The sequence below is a fragment of the Nannospalax galili genome, unplaced genomic scaffold (genome assembly GCF_000622305.1).
Source record: "Nannospalax galili isolate Female #2095 unplaced genomic scaffold, S.galili_v1.0 scaffold136, whole genome shotgun sequence".
In the NCBI taxonomy this organism is placed as follows: domain Eukaryota; kingdom Metazoa; phylum Chordata; class Mammalia; order Rodentia; family Spalacidae; genus Nannospalax; species Nannospalax galili.
Genome location: NW_008340872.1, coordinates 8,300,664 through 8,314,598, shown reverse-complemented (window position 1 = coordinate 8,314,598; position 13,935 = coordinate 8,300,664). Strand labels below are relative to the sequence as shown.

The window sequence follows — 13,935 nt, the reverse complement described above, 5'->3', positions numbered from 1 at the left end:
CAAAAAAAAAAAAAAAAAAAAGTAAGCTAAAGAAGTTTTAATGCTTACAAGTGAAATTTTGCAGAAAATTCTTGGCCAATATGGAAGTACTCCTTTTACAATTTCTGTGTCTCTATCTGTACACATGGTTCCAAATTCTTGCATAGCCTGAAAGTAATTAACATCATTAAAGATTACCAAACAGAATACTGGCTATCTCCTTTTGTAACGGGAATACATCATTTTGGTTTGTGTCACAATGAAATATGAAAAATTCTTTCACAATCTACTATGGTAGGAATCTTTTTTTTCTTTTTTTTAAGACAAGCATAAACAAACAAAACACATTTAAAATTACAGAGTGGAGGGCTGGAGAGATGGCTTAGCAGTTAATTGTACTGATTGCTCTTTCAGAGGAACCAGGTTCAGTTTCCAGCACCCATATGGCAGCTAACAACTGTCTGTAACTCCAGTTCCAGGTGATCCAACACCCTTTTCTGACTTCTACAGATACTACACAGCACAAGAGCACTTACATACACTCAGGCATAACAGTCATACACATAAAATAAAAATAAATAAATCAAAAATTTAAAAACATTTTAAAAATATTATAAAATTCCAGAGTTGAGTCAGGCATGGTGGCATACATTTGTAGTCACAGCTCCCCAGAGGCTAAGGAGGATTTCTTGAGCCCAGGTATTCCAGACTAGCTTAGACACTATCAAAAATCCCTGTCTCAAAAAATAAAAAATATCAAGACATGGTGGCTCACACATGTAATCCCAGCACTCAGGAGGCTGAGGCAGGAAGAATGTCACAAGTGTGAGGACTGCCTGGTCTCAAGTTCCAGGCCAGCAAGGGCTAATACAGCAAAAACTCATTCAGAGATAAAATGTATAAGGCCTGGAGAGATGGCTCAGCAGTTAAGAGCATTTGCTGCTCTTCCAGAGAACCCAAGTTTAACTCGAAGCACCAACATCAGGCGACTCACAACCACCAGTAACTCCAGCTCCAGGGGATCCAACGCCTCCTTCTGACTGCCACAGACATACAATACATGTAGCATACATACATAAACACATACACATAAAAAATTAATATAAAAATAAGTCAATAAATATATATAAACTTTTTTTTTTTTCCCTGTTTTGGTCTTATTGAGTAAAGGTCTCCCTGTAACCCCACTGGCCTGGAATTCACTATGTAGACCAGGCTGGCCTTGAACTCACAGACAGCTGCCTGCCTCTGCCTCCTAAGTGCTGGCATTAAAGGCATGTGCCACCATGCCCAGCCTATATTAAAATATTTTTTAAAAGTAAAAATTACATTTCTTACCAAGAATAAGTGTAGAGCTAAAATTCCAAAGTGGTTCAAAATGGTTTGGCACAAAAAACTAATTTGTAACCCAAAAGATAGGTATCAGCTAAGTTTTTGTGTCAGAAATAAAAAATTACAGTTGCAAAAGACCTAATTAATGACAAATTATTGCTCATTTTTACATGAAATATGTTTAGTGACATTTATTCTAACAAACATACTTTAACCATTTTTTTTTTGTGAAAACAAGAAAACTTACTTTTAACTTTGTTGTGACATCTTTCTTGGAAAGTTTCCGCAGCACCATTCGAAAATCAGAGTCTACAGGACTGTCTATTTCTTCAGCTCCTTGAATAGCAGGAACATAGCCTAAGTCACTGTGAGATGTTCCAAAACCAATAAATCCAGGTACTGTTCCCTGTTCTTTGGCAAGGAGTTCTGCAGCTCGACCACTGTTTGAAGGCTGATAAAGAAAAAAGTCAGAGCCCAAGAACAGTTCAATATTTAATTTGGTAACTCCTTCACAACTATAACCAGAGCCAACTGTTGATTGCCTTTGTTCCATACCCTACAATGTTCCCCAAAGACAAATATTTCTGTCACTAAAAGCCTATCAAAAATGTTCTCAAGCGGAGCTGGAGAGATGGCTCAGTGGTTAAGAGCACTGACTGCTCCTACAGAGGACCCAGGTTCAATTCCCAACATCCACATTGTGGCTATCAACTGTCCATAACTCCAGTTCCAGGGGATCTGACGCCCTCTTCTGACCTCCTTGGGCATTGCATGACATGGGTGCACTTACATGCATGTAGGCAATACATTCATACACATAAAATAAAAATAATTTAAAAATTGTTTTTAAATGTTCTCAAGCCAGGCATGACACATGCCTTTAATCCTGGCACTCTGGAGGCAGAATTCGGCAGAACTCTGTAAATTCAAGGCCAGCCAAGTCTCCACAGCAAATTCCAGGCAAATCAGGGTTACATAGTGAGACCCTGTCTCAAAAATTTAAAAAAAAAAAATTCTCATGAACTAATTCCTAGTTTCCTAAAAGTAGAACAATCTTGTTAATTTTTTTAAGTCAGTCTCATATAGTTACACTGGTCTTGAACTTGACCCTCCTGAGGAGCTTCAGCCTCCCAAGTACTGGGGATCACAGGACATGCCATGATACCAGGTCAAAACAGTGTTTTAGAACTGTAGACACAGTCCAGTAGTGACGGATGATATCAATATAATGGGCCATGAGAAAAAATTTAAGACTAACAATCAAAAACCAGAATATATATCAAAATTTTCATAAATGTTATTTGAGTTTATTTCCAATTTTTATATAAATAGTATTCATATGCATGTATATTACATCATGATATAAAAAATACTAATTAAGCAGTCACCAGAGGTGAGATCTAATGACAGACAGTTCTAGACTGAGTACCTTGAAAGCAGACAATTCACTTCCACGTATTTGATGCTTAAAAATCACATTATTGCTGAGTGTAGTAGTGCACGCCTTTGATCCCAGCACTCAGGAGGCAGAGGCTGGCAGAGCTCTGTGAGAATGAAGATCGTAGCCTGGTCTACATAGAGTTCCAGGTCAGCTGAGTCTATAGAAAAACCCTGTCTCAAAAACACAAACAAAGGGCTGTAGATAGCTTAGCAGTTAAGAGTACTGGCTGCTCTTCCTGAGGACCTGGGTTTGATTCCCAGCACCCACATGGCAGCTAACAACTGTCTATTTAACTCTCCAGTTCCAGGGGACCCAATGCCCTCTTCTGACCTCTATGGGCATTGCATGACCCGGGTGCACTTACATCCATGGAGGCAATACACTCATACATATAAAATAAAAATAGGCAAAAATATTTTTTTAAAAACTCAATTATACACACAAAAATGGTCAAGACAAAAAGAAAAACTTTTGTTTAAAACAATAGTCGGTGGTTTAACCAATTACACAATATATTACTCCCCTTGTTCTAAAAGTTAGAAATTTTGTTAAGAGAAAACAAGTATTTGGAATATTGAAGGAAATTAATTTAGTCACTATCAACTAAGGGAAAAATACCTCTCTGACGACCATGTGTAAACAGTGTTTCTCATACACACCACCCAGTTCTCATTTCTCCAGAGGCATGCGCATATGTAATGCAAACGCTTACATCTATGGAAACTTTCACTGAATAATCTATCTATTCTCTAAGCTGAACTCAGTGAGCAGAAATCAATGATGGCCTGAATGAAATTTTTTTAAACTGCAGCACTGAAGACCAATTCCAGCAAAAGCTATTTTAAAGCCGTATTAAGCTGGGCATGGTGAGGCATGCCTTTAGTCCTGGCACTCAGGATGCAATGGGGGGATTACTGAGAGTTCAGGGCAGCCACAGCTGCAAAAGTTCTAAGCCAAACTGAGACACATAGCAAAAACCTGTCTTGGTAAAAGCTAATGATAAAAACCTTACTAAAATGAACAAAGACTATTCAGTTTACCTTTCTCAATGTTGTCATATAAAGAGCCATAAAAACCAGTGAATTATGCTTATAATTCTGAAAACTCAATGATTAAGATATCAGAAAGTTATCTATAACATAGCTGTCAACAGTGTTATTATTTATAATAAAAACTAGTTATTGGGGGCTGGAGACATGACTCAGTGATTAAAAGCACACACTGCTCTTCCAGAAGACTTCAGTTCGATTCCCAGTACCCACGCCATCAGATAACTCCAGCTGCGGGGGATCAGATACCTCTGGCCTATGTGAGAATGTCATAAAGAAATTCATTACATATAATTAGCATATGCTAATAAAAAATATTTTTTAAAAACTACTGCTAAGCTGGGCCAGGTGGTACACACTTTTACTCCTAGTACTTGGGAGGCAGAGGCAGACAGATCTCTGAGTTCAAGGCCAGCCGGCCTCGTCTACATAGCAAGTTCCAGACCAGGTTACATAATCAGACCCTGTTTTTTTTGGGGGGGGGACAGACGGATGGACTACACCACTACTAAAGAGTGGAGGCTGCATTTGAACTAACCTCGATGATCAGATAGGACAGCAGTGATAAGGGAAGGGAAAAGCCTCAGACTTCCATTTTCCAATTTAACTTCCTTAAATGTGAAAATGATGCCTTTTATTCAATTCAATCAATACTGTGAAGTTAAAAGTTACTATTATGACCTTTGCAGGTTACTTATACCTATATTTCAATACAAATTAAGAACTTAAGGGCCGGCAAGGTAGCTCAACAAGTAAAGGCACTGCCGGTAAGCAGAGGCCTGAGATGGATGTCAAGAACCACGTGGTAGAACTGAACCTGCCAACTGCCCTCCAACCCAACCATAAATAAATAAAGTAATTAAGAACCTTTGGCTGGAGTGATAGCTCAGTCTGTAGGACTTGCCCCCAAGCATGACACCCTGACTTTGATTCTTAGGACTCACATAAAAAAGCCTGGTGTGTAGGGGCTAGAGAGATGACTCAGTGGTTAAGAGCACTGACTGCTCTTGCAGAGGACCCAGATTTGATTCCCAGCACCCACATGGTGGCTATGAACTGTCCTTAACTCCAGTTCCAGGGGAATCTGAAGACGTCTTTTGACCTCCGCAGCACTGCACCACACGAGTGCATTTGCATACATGCAGGGAATACACTCATATACATAAAATAAAAATAATAATATATTTTTAAGTCTGGTATGGAAGCAACACATTTGTAAGCCCAGCACTGGGGGGTGACGAGAATAGGAGTCTCCCTGCTAACATGCTCTGAGCTCCAAATCAGAAAGAGACCCTGTCTCAGAAAAACAAGGCAGAGAACTCCTGGATTTCATAACATCCAGGGTTGACCTCTGGCCTCCACATGCACCCGTGTGCACACACATCAATAGGCACAGAGGCACGAACACACACATGAACGCACACTATTTAGGCCTGGTTGGCCCTGAAGTCAGAGATCCTCCTGCCTCTCCCCGGGTTCTTGGATTAACAGGCATGCAGTACCACACCTGGCTCCCTATTCTGTTGTTGGCAGTTTTCATATACTATGTCTACTTCTGGTCAGTCTTTCTAGCTGGTTTCTCTACAGGTATTCATAATTATTTAATACATCATAGTATTTGCTTACAAATCTGTCCCTAGGCTTCTCTACAGGTATTCATAACTTAGTACATACAGTATTTGCTTACAAATCTGTCTCTATCATCAAATTGATACTTCAAGAATAGCAATAAAAATCTGAATGTAGGTGTGGAGGTGCATACCTGTAATCCCATAATCTCAGCATGTGGGAGGGGAGGCAGGAGAATCAGGGTATTAAGGCCAGACTCAGTTACATCACAAGTTCAAGTCCAGCCTGGAATATACGAGACCCCATCTCAAAAGAAACAAAAAGAACAGCAGCCAGTCAGCTTTGTGGCACAAGCCTGTAATGCCAGTACTCAGGAAGCTAAGGTAGGGAGATCATAAGTTTGAGGCCGGCCTGAGCTATATAAGAAGTTCCAAGCCAGCCTGCAGTATAAAGCAAAATATTGTCTCAAAAGTAGATAAAGAAAAACTGGATGTGTATCTATAATCTCTAAATATATGTGGCACCCAATACTATTTCTTGTTGAATAAATGCTGCTCTAAAGTTCAAGCCCAGGGACAGTGTTTTACTTTGCTTTCCTGTTGCTGTGACAAAACACCATGACCAAAAAACAAGAGGGAAAAAATTATCTGGGCTTGGTGGCGCACACCTTTAGTCCCAGCACTTGGGAGGCAGAGGCAGGTGGATCTCTGTGAGTTAGAGGCCAGCCTGGTCTACATAGCGAGTTCCAGGCCAGCTGGGGCTACAGGGAGACCCTGTCTCAAAAATAAAGCACTTGCCAACCAAGTCTGACCATTTGAGTTTGATCTCCAAAAGCTGCATTAAGGTGAAAGAGAGAAGACTCCTGAAAGTTATTCTCTTACAAACATACACACACACACACACACACACACACACACACACACACACACTCACACACATGCACAAATAACAAATAATTTTAAAAAATTAAACTTCAGAGAACACAGGGGACTGCCTGAGAGTGCCCAGATCCTGCCTCCACATGGTGATAAGAGTTAATGCAATTTGGGAGTCTCATAGATAGACCCACTGAAGTGGTACCCCAATTGCCTCACCCTGCCATCCCTGTTTAGCATGGAAGAAGCCAGAGCAGTTTATCTGCAAGCTTGTTAACCTCTTCAGTGGATGGTGTGATAAGAATTGGCTAGGCAGTTAGTGTAAAATGACCCCAAAGAAAAGTAGCCAGTTTCTTGGCTAAAAGTCAAAATGTCCTTGGGCCTCTTAGCAACATACTGTTCCAAAGGCCAAAAATGTTGAAAGTATTTGGGAGCTCTTATCTAATCCTTAAAAGATTTTAGGGTTACCTCTTCAGAGGGGGGAATGTTAGAGTAGCAAAAAGCCCAATAAAATAAAAGAGAAAAAGAAAGAGTACATGAAGTTATCAGAAAAAAGTAATGGGGAGATATGGGAGGAGTTGGAAGGGAGGAAATGGGCATGGATCTGAACCAAACACCTTATATACTTATATGCCTGTATGAAATTCTCAATAAATTTTTTTTTAATTAAACTTCAAGCTTCCAACTCATGAAGCTTCCTGGCTACATGAGCTTAAGCAAATAAATTTCTCTAAATTTCAGTTCCATCATCTTTAAAATGAGGTTTAGTCACTGTAAATATTAAACGTAAGTCTTTTGTTTTTTAAGTGTATTAGTGCTTTGTCTGCATGTATGTAAGTGTGTGAAATGTCAGTGGAGGCCAGAAGAAGGTGTGGGTGTCAAATCCCCTGGAACTGGAGTTAGAGACCATCGTTAGCCCACCATTCAGGTGCTGGGAACTAAACTGGGGGTCCTCTGCAAGAGCAACTAGCACTCTTAATTGCTAAGCCATCTTTCCAGCCCCCCAACCTAAGTTTTTTAATTGCCATATTAATTCCACAAGAATTTAGGGGAAAGTTTGTAGGAAAATAGTATATTCAAACTCGGGCTACTCCACATGTTATTTATTAGCCAATGGAAACAAACTTTGCAATGACCAACATTACGCAAATACCACTAATAAGGAAAAAACAAAAATATCATGCACCCTTGGTGTGATGTACCAAGAAAGACTCATCATCATTTGAAGCATTCTAGGCAAAAATTGCCTAATCATAATTTGACACAGAAACAATTAGGTAAATCTAAATTAACCAAAGCTGATCAAACTCTTCTTAGTTGTTATGTCATAAAAGATACTCAGACCAAATCAGGGGAGGGAGAGACTGGCAAACTGTCTAGATCAAACTGGACTTAAATGGTAACTAAAGGGAATGAGTGACCCTTGACTTGGTCTCAAATGCTTTTAAAATGTTATCTAAAAACAGAATTAAAAATATAGCTGGGCATGGTGGCACACGCCTTTAATCCCAGCACTCGGGAGGCAGAGGCAGGCGGACCTCTGTGAGTTCAAGGCCAGCCTGGTCTACATAGTGAGTTCCAGGACAGCTGGGGCTGCAGCAAGACCCTGTCTCAAAAAGACCAAAAAAAGATTAATACAGAATGTAAGGCTACATGTGTGATTACACCAAGGTTGCATGTTATAGCTGCTCGATTTATAAACTAAGATGAAATGTGGAGAAACACATTGGTGGCTCTAAGAATATAGTTTGCAATTATAGCAGTGTTGCAATAAAACAAAATAAAATGAAATGTGAAGAAATATTAGCAGTTGGTGGCTCTGAGAATATAGTAATTTGCAATTATAATAGTCTTGCAATAAAAGAATGAGAAAATTCAAATACACAGAATCAACTAAAGAGAAGAATACAAGTGATGTGCTTACCACAGTAATCAAGCTACTACTATTGTTACTGTCATGCAAGGGTTGATAGATCTAAGAAAATGTGATACTGAAATCAGTAAAATTAACTGAATCAGAAGAGGGAAGACAATCCTATAAAACTGTATTGTACTAAAACAAATCCAGCATTATTAAAAAATAGTAATAACATCCCTAAGAGAGCAGCTTAAAAAAAAAAAAAAGAAAAGAAAAAAAAAACCTGCCTTGAAAATACCTATATGCTGGGGCTTGTGAGATAGCTCAGCTGTTAAAAGTACTGGCAGTTCTTTCTGAGGATAACGGTTCGATTCCCAGCACCCACATGGCAGCCAACAGCCATCTGTAACTCCAGTTCCAGGGGAATCCGATGCCCTCTTCTGACCTCTGCAAGCATTACAGGACACGGTGACCATGACACACATGCAGACAATACACTCATACACATAAAATAAATATTTAAAATACTTATATGCTAGTAAAGCAAGATCGTAAATTACATATGCTATAAGTCGTAAATGCATGCAGTGGAGTAAAATCAAGCATGGGGGGGGGGCCTACATTAAAATGGGGCTAAAAAGGAAGACTGTACCGAGGTATCCAGTCAATTACAGAACAGCATCTGCCAGGCAAGGCCATGGCATGGTGAGGTCAGGGTGACTTGGGGTGAGCCAGGAACAGGGAGTCCAATATGAGGCCAGACACCCAACGGGGCGTCCATCCGACCTGCACCCCAGTATACACATGTCCAGAGCACTGCCCCCAAGGCACAGTGGGTTTCCGACCTAATGAAGGGCAACATCCGAGGGCTCCCGCACACCAAGCCCGCGCACCCTGAGCCACGCCCGCGACCCCGATCCCGAATTTCCCCGGACGACCTCCCGGTGCACGCTCTGCGAGCGCAGCGGCGTCGGCAAACGTCTCCAGGTCCGAACTCCACGACCACCACCCGCAGGGACGCACGGAGAGGTCACATGCCTTCCCTACGGCTCCGCAGACGCCTCAAGCCCGCGACCCGAAGCTCCCCGGCCGCCCGCCCTCACCCTCAGGTTCCCCTTGGTCCGCTGCTTGTTCTTCCCGCCCATGGTCGCAGTGGTTGCTGCACTCTAGGTCCGCAGACCCAAGGCTGACACGGCCGGGCTACAACTTCCGGTCCCTCGCACCGGAAGAGGGCTCATTGTAACAACTCCGCCCCCCCTTCCCGCAGCCCAACCCGCCCTTCGACTTCCCACTTCCGCTCCCGCCTCCCAGCTGGCCCTTGACCAACCGCCCCTGGAGACGTCACAATAAAAGCCCCGCCTGTCTGACTGGCGTCACTCCTGGCCAATGGAAAGCCAGTATAGTGCCCGTCAGTGGGGCTATTCCCTTAGTGCGGGGGAAGAGACTTCCGCTGTCATCGCACACTAAGTAGCAATAGAATGAAACAGTAGTTGTACGAAGGAAAGAAAGTGCTAGACTTTAGGGGCTGCAGAGATGGCTCCGAGGTTAGGAGCAGTGGCTGCTCTGGCAGAAGAGTTCGATTCCCATAACTCCAGGTCCAGGGGATCAGACACCGTCTTCTGGCCTCGGCATTGCACGACGCGGGTGCACTTACATACATTCAGGCATAACACACACACACACACACACACACATGCATACATACATACTAAAAGCAAGTGCTAGATTTTTAAAGAGATTGATCATCGGCATGAAAAACAGACTCGCATGACCATGATTAACGAATCACATTTTGCATTTTGTCAAGATTTTCCTCATAGTAAAATTTGATACTGCTTTAGACAGTATTCTTTGTATTTTTTCCATTCCAAAGTGACGTAAGCGTTAGCTCATAGTAGATAGTAAGGGAAAAGGCCCCATGGTAAACACCTGCAGCTGTGTGTGAGACAGCCAAGCAGATATGACATCTGTAAGAAACAAGGCCGAGGAACTGGAGAGATGGTTCAGCGGTTAAGAGCACTAGCTTCTCTTGCAGAAGACCCTGGTTTAATTCCCAGCATCCACATGGCAGCAAACAACCATCCATAACTCCAGTTTCAGAAGATCCGATGCCCTCCTCTGACCTCCATGAGCATTGCATGACATGGGCACACCTACATACATACACTCATACACATAAAAATAATAAAATATTTTTTAAAAAAGAAGCAAGGCCAAGGACGGCTAGCCATGAGACTTGCCCCTTTGGGAAACACAGGCTAAGCACTATTGTTTGTTATATATTCTTCCTTTTAATGCATTTTTTTTTCTAATGTAGCTAATTATGATATACTTAAGTTGTAAGGATTGCTTCTAACAGGCCTACCTCTGTTTCAGCAGAGACTCCAGACCATCCCATAGACCAAGTGGTAACCAAGAACACTTCATCTACTTCTCAACAGCTGTGAGGATGAAAAAGAGAGTTTAATATAATGGCAGCACCTGAGACTCCTATGAGGTCAGAGGTAGAAACACCAGCAGGTAACTGATAGCCAACATAGTCAACAACTAAAGCCAAAGATATAGATGGGTAGAGGGGAGGCTTCAGTCACCCCTAACTGGATAGGCAGCACATGATCATCTCCCTAGTTGGGCCAAGGGAACACTCTTAGGGCGTGTGGATCTTCCATTGGCTCAGCCCATGATAGCTCAGAGAATTAACCAGTCTCAATGGAGATTATGTCTTTGTTCAGTTTCTGCCATTGCCCTGTAAAAATCCTAGACAAAAGAAATTTTGGAAGTTTTTTGTGTCTTGGAAATCCCTTCCTCTCTCGAGTTTCTCTCACTTTTCCTTAATTTCTCACTTTTTTGGGGGGGGGGGTATTTTTTAGACAGGTCTCCCTATAGCCTCAGCTGGCCTAGAACTCACTGTGTAGACCAGGCTAGGCTTGAACTCACAGAGATCCACCAGCCTCTGCCTCCCAAGTTCTGGCATCAAAGGTGTGTGCAATTTCTCTCTTTTCTGTAATAATTTTTGTTTTGTCACAGGGTCTCACTATGTAACCCTGGCTGGCCTCGAATTTGCTATCTAGACCAGGCTGGCCTCTGCCTCCTGAGTGCTAGGATTAAAGGTGTGTGCCACCATGCCCAACTTCTGTAATAATTCATGATAAAACCTGCTTTTGCTTGCATACTCCCACACAGCCTTTCATTTTCACTGGGGTGAGACAGTGAACTCAGAGCCACTGTTCCAGGTCAAATTTTGATGGATCATGAGTCCCCAACATTTACGTCCTTGAGTCATGCTCAGCTCGGCCAAGAAAGGTCTCACAGCTCTCAAAAATGCTGCATCAAAAGTATTATATGCACTTTGATCTGTCATGTCAGCACTGGGGCCAAGGTGGAAGCAGACAGATCCCTGAGAACACTGGCCTGCCAGACTGGCCTCAAAGGGAACCCCCAGGTTTAATGAGAGCCCCTGTCTTAAAAAGATGCCTAACTTTCACCTCTGGCCTCCATATGCACACTGCTTGTATGTACCCATATGAATACATACATACACATGCACAAGCATCATACACATACAGCATCAAAGGAAACCTTGAGGAAATAAAGACATCATATTAAATTCTTATAGCCAGCATATAGCCAATAGATAATAATATTGTACAGGCTCAATTTGGTACACACTTTAAAGAATTTGAGACAAGTCAGAAAATATGTAATAATTGTATGTGACATAACATTTAAAATAAAATCATATATAGAATATATAATGTACATTTGCTGAAAATAAATTACATATTTTAAGTGTGGTGGACTCAAAAAAACTATATGCACTTTCATAAACAAGAGTAACCATTAAAATCTGAATGTACAGATTCTGAAACTTGGTGTTTTTGTTCTTGGGCTTCATACTAGAGAATCATAAACATGTGTCCACACCTGCATTTTCATACTTAACTGTTATGACTGGGTTCTATAATTTTTTTTAATTTTTGTGTGTGTGTATGAGTGTTTTGACTCCTTGTATGTTAAGTGCACCATGTGTATGCAATGCCTGTGGATACCATAAGAGGGCATCAATCACTTGGAACTGGAATTATGGATGGTTGTTAGCCACCATATGGTTACCAGGAATCAAGCCCTGGTCCCCTGCAAGAGCAGCCAGAGCTCTTAACCGCTGAGCCATCTCTCCAGGCCCATGACTAGGTTCCCTGACTTTTTTCAACTAACTTCAAGTCCATCAACAGAGGAAACTAGAGGGATACTGGAAGGCAAGAGAAAGGAAAATGGATTTGCTCTATTCTGTTCACATCATCCCAGTGACAGCTCTTTAACCCAGGCAGCAACAATTGCTTTAGCCAGCACTTGAGTCCCAATCTTTCTACAACAATCACACAGTTCACACTACTGCACTCAAAAGTCCTAGACCTAGCTCCATGGGGCCACTCTACTGGCTTCTAAGATAGCAATGGTGCTTCCCTCTTCCAGATGTTGAGGCCCAATCCTACAGGATCTATCCCTTCTTTCAGAGGAGTAGAAAGACTAATATCTAAACTGAGCTTCTCAGGGACCTTCTCCAAGCATCTCAATTCTGAGGACTCCACCCTCTTTCTTATTTGCATAGCTCTAAAATAGTAGCTGCTGCCTGCAATGTTTACCTCTGTAGCCTCAGAAGTGTCGTGTGTGTGTGTGTGTGTGTGTGTGCGCGCACACATTTGTATGAAGGTACACGTCCATATGTGTGACTATGCGTGTGGAGGCCAGAGGTCGACATCAGATGTTTTCCTCAACCTTTTTCCACTTTATTTTTTTAAGATTTATTTATTTTTATTTCATGTGTATGAGTGTTTTGTCTGCGTGTATACCTTTATGCATACCTGGTGTCCACAGATGCCAGAAGAAGGCATTGGATCCCCTGGAATTTAAGTTACAGACAGTTGTGAGCCACCATGTGGGTACTGGGAACCAAACCCAGATCCTCTGCAAGAGCACCAAGTGTTCTTAACTGCTGAGCTCTCTCTGCAGCCCCTCCATGACATTTTTTAAGGCTCACTGGTTCAACTCAAATGGCTAGGCAGAAAACCCCAGAGACCCTCCTGTTTCTGCCTCTCTAATACTGGGGTTGCAAGTGTGCACTGCCAGTCCAGCTTTTTACGTGGGTGCTTGGTATTCAAAGTGGAATCCTTATGCTTGTGCACCAAGCACTTAATTGACTGAGCCATCTCCCCAGCACAGTATTCTCTTTTTCTCTCATGATCCCTTTTAGCTAGTCTCCTGACTAAATTATTTCTCTTTAAATAATTTATGTGTGGGGTTGGAGAGATGGCCCAGTGGTTAAGTGGACTGACTGCTCTTGCAGAGGACCTGAGTTCGATTCTCAGCACCCACATGGTTAACAACCATCTATAGCTCCAATTCCAGGGGATCTGACACATTCTCTCCTCTGAGGGCACTGCACAACACAGATGCACTTACACACATGCAGGCAATACACTCATACACATAAAGTAAAAATAATTTTTTAAAAAATTAATTTCTGTGTGTGCCAAGGACGTGAGTTCAATCATAAGCACAAATGATTAATTTTATTTCCCTAACTTAGCCCTGATTGAAAATGCACACAGTGCCATGGCACATAGTCCCCCACCCACCCATACACAGCCATTCATTATACATATGATAGTAATAATAAATGATGGCGTTGCTGCAGCCTGTGATAGTTGTGCTTTTAGTTTAAGTAAACCCCATACTGCTCTCCATAATCGATGTATTAATTTACTTTCCAATGTGTAATATTTGACTCCCCCAAACTTAACTGCTTAGTAGCCTAATGTTGGGTGGAAGCCT

At 41.9% G+C, this 13,935-nt stretch overlaps 1 protein-coding gene across 4 annotated transcripts in view; it reads right to left on the bottom strand.

Annotated features, from left to right (window-relative positions):
* Nucleotides 1–9,335, bottom strand: part of Ltn1 (listerin E3 ubiquitin protein ligase 1) — a 63,562-nt gene extending 54,227 nt beyond the window's left edge. For 2 of the 4 annotated variants that reach the window (XR_001872512.2, XM_017798906.2), the window contains exons 1-3: nt 9,207–9,335; nt 1,559–1,762; nt 49–147 (exon numbers count right to left, since the gene is read on the bottom strand). Coding sequence is in view for 3 of the 4 variants with exons in the window: in XM_017798906.2 (XP_017654395.1) it covers nt 49–147; nt 1,559–1,762; nt 9,207–9,248 (345 nt within the window). In the remaining variant the exon portion in view is untranslated. Of the gene's footprint in view, nt 1–48; nt 148–1,558; nt 1,763–2,740; nt 2,875–5,563; nt 5,591–9,206 lie in introns of those variants that run through there. The other 2 variants (XM_029564907.1, XM_029564908.1) reach the window with 2 other exon arrangements.
* Between the last annotated feature and the right edge of the window lie 4,600 nt (nt 9,336–13,935).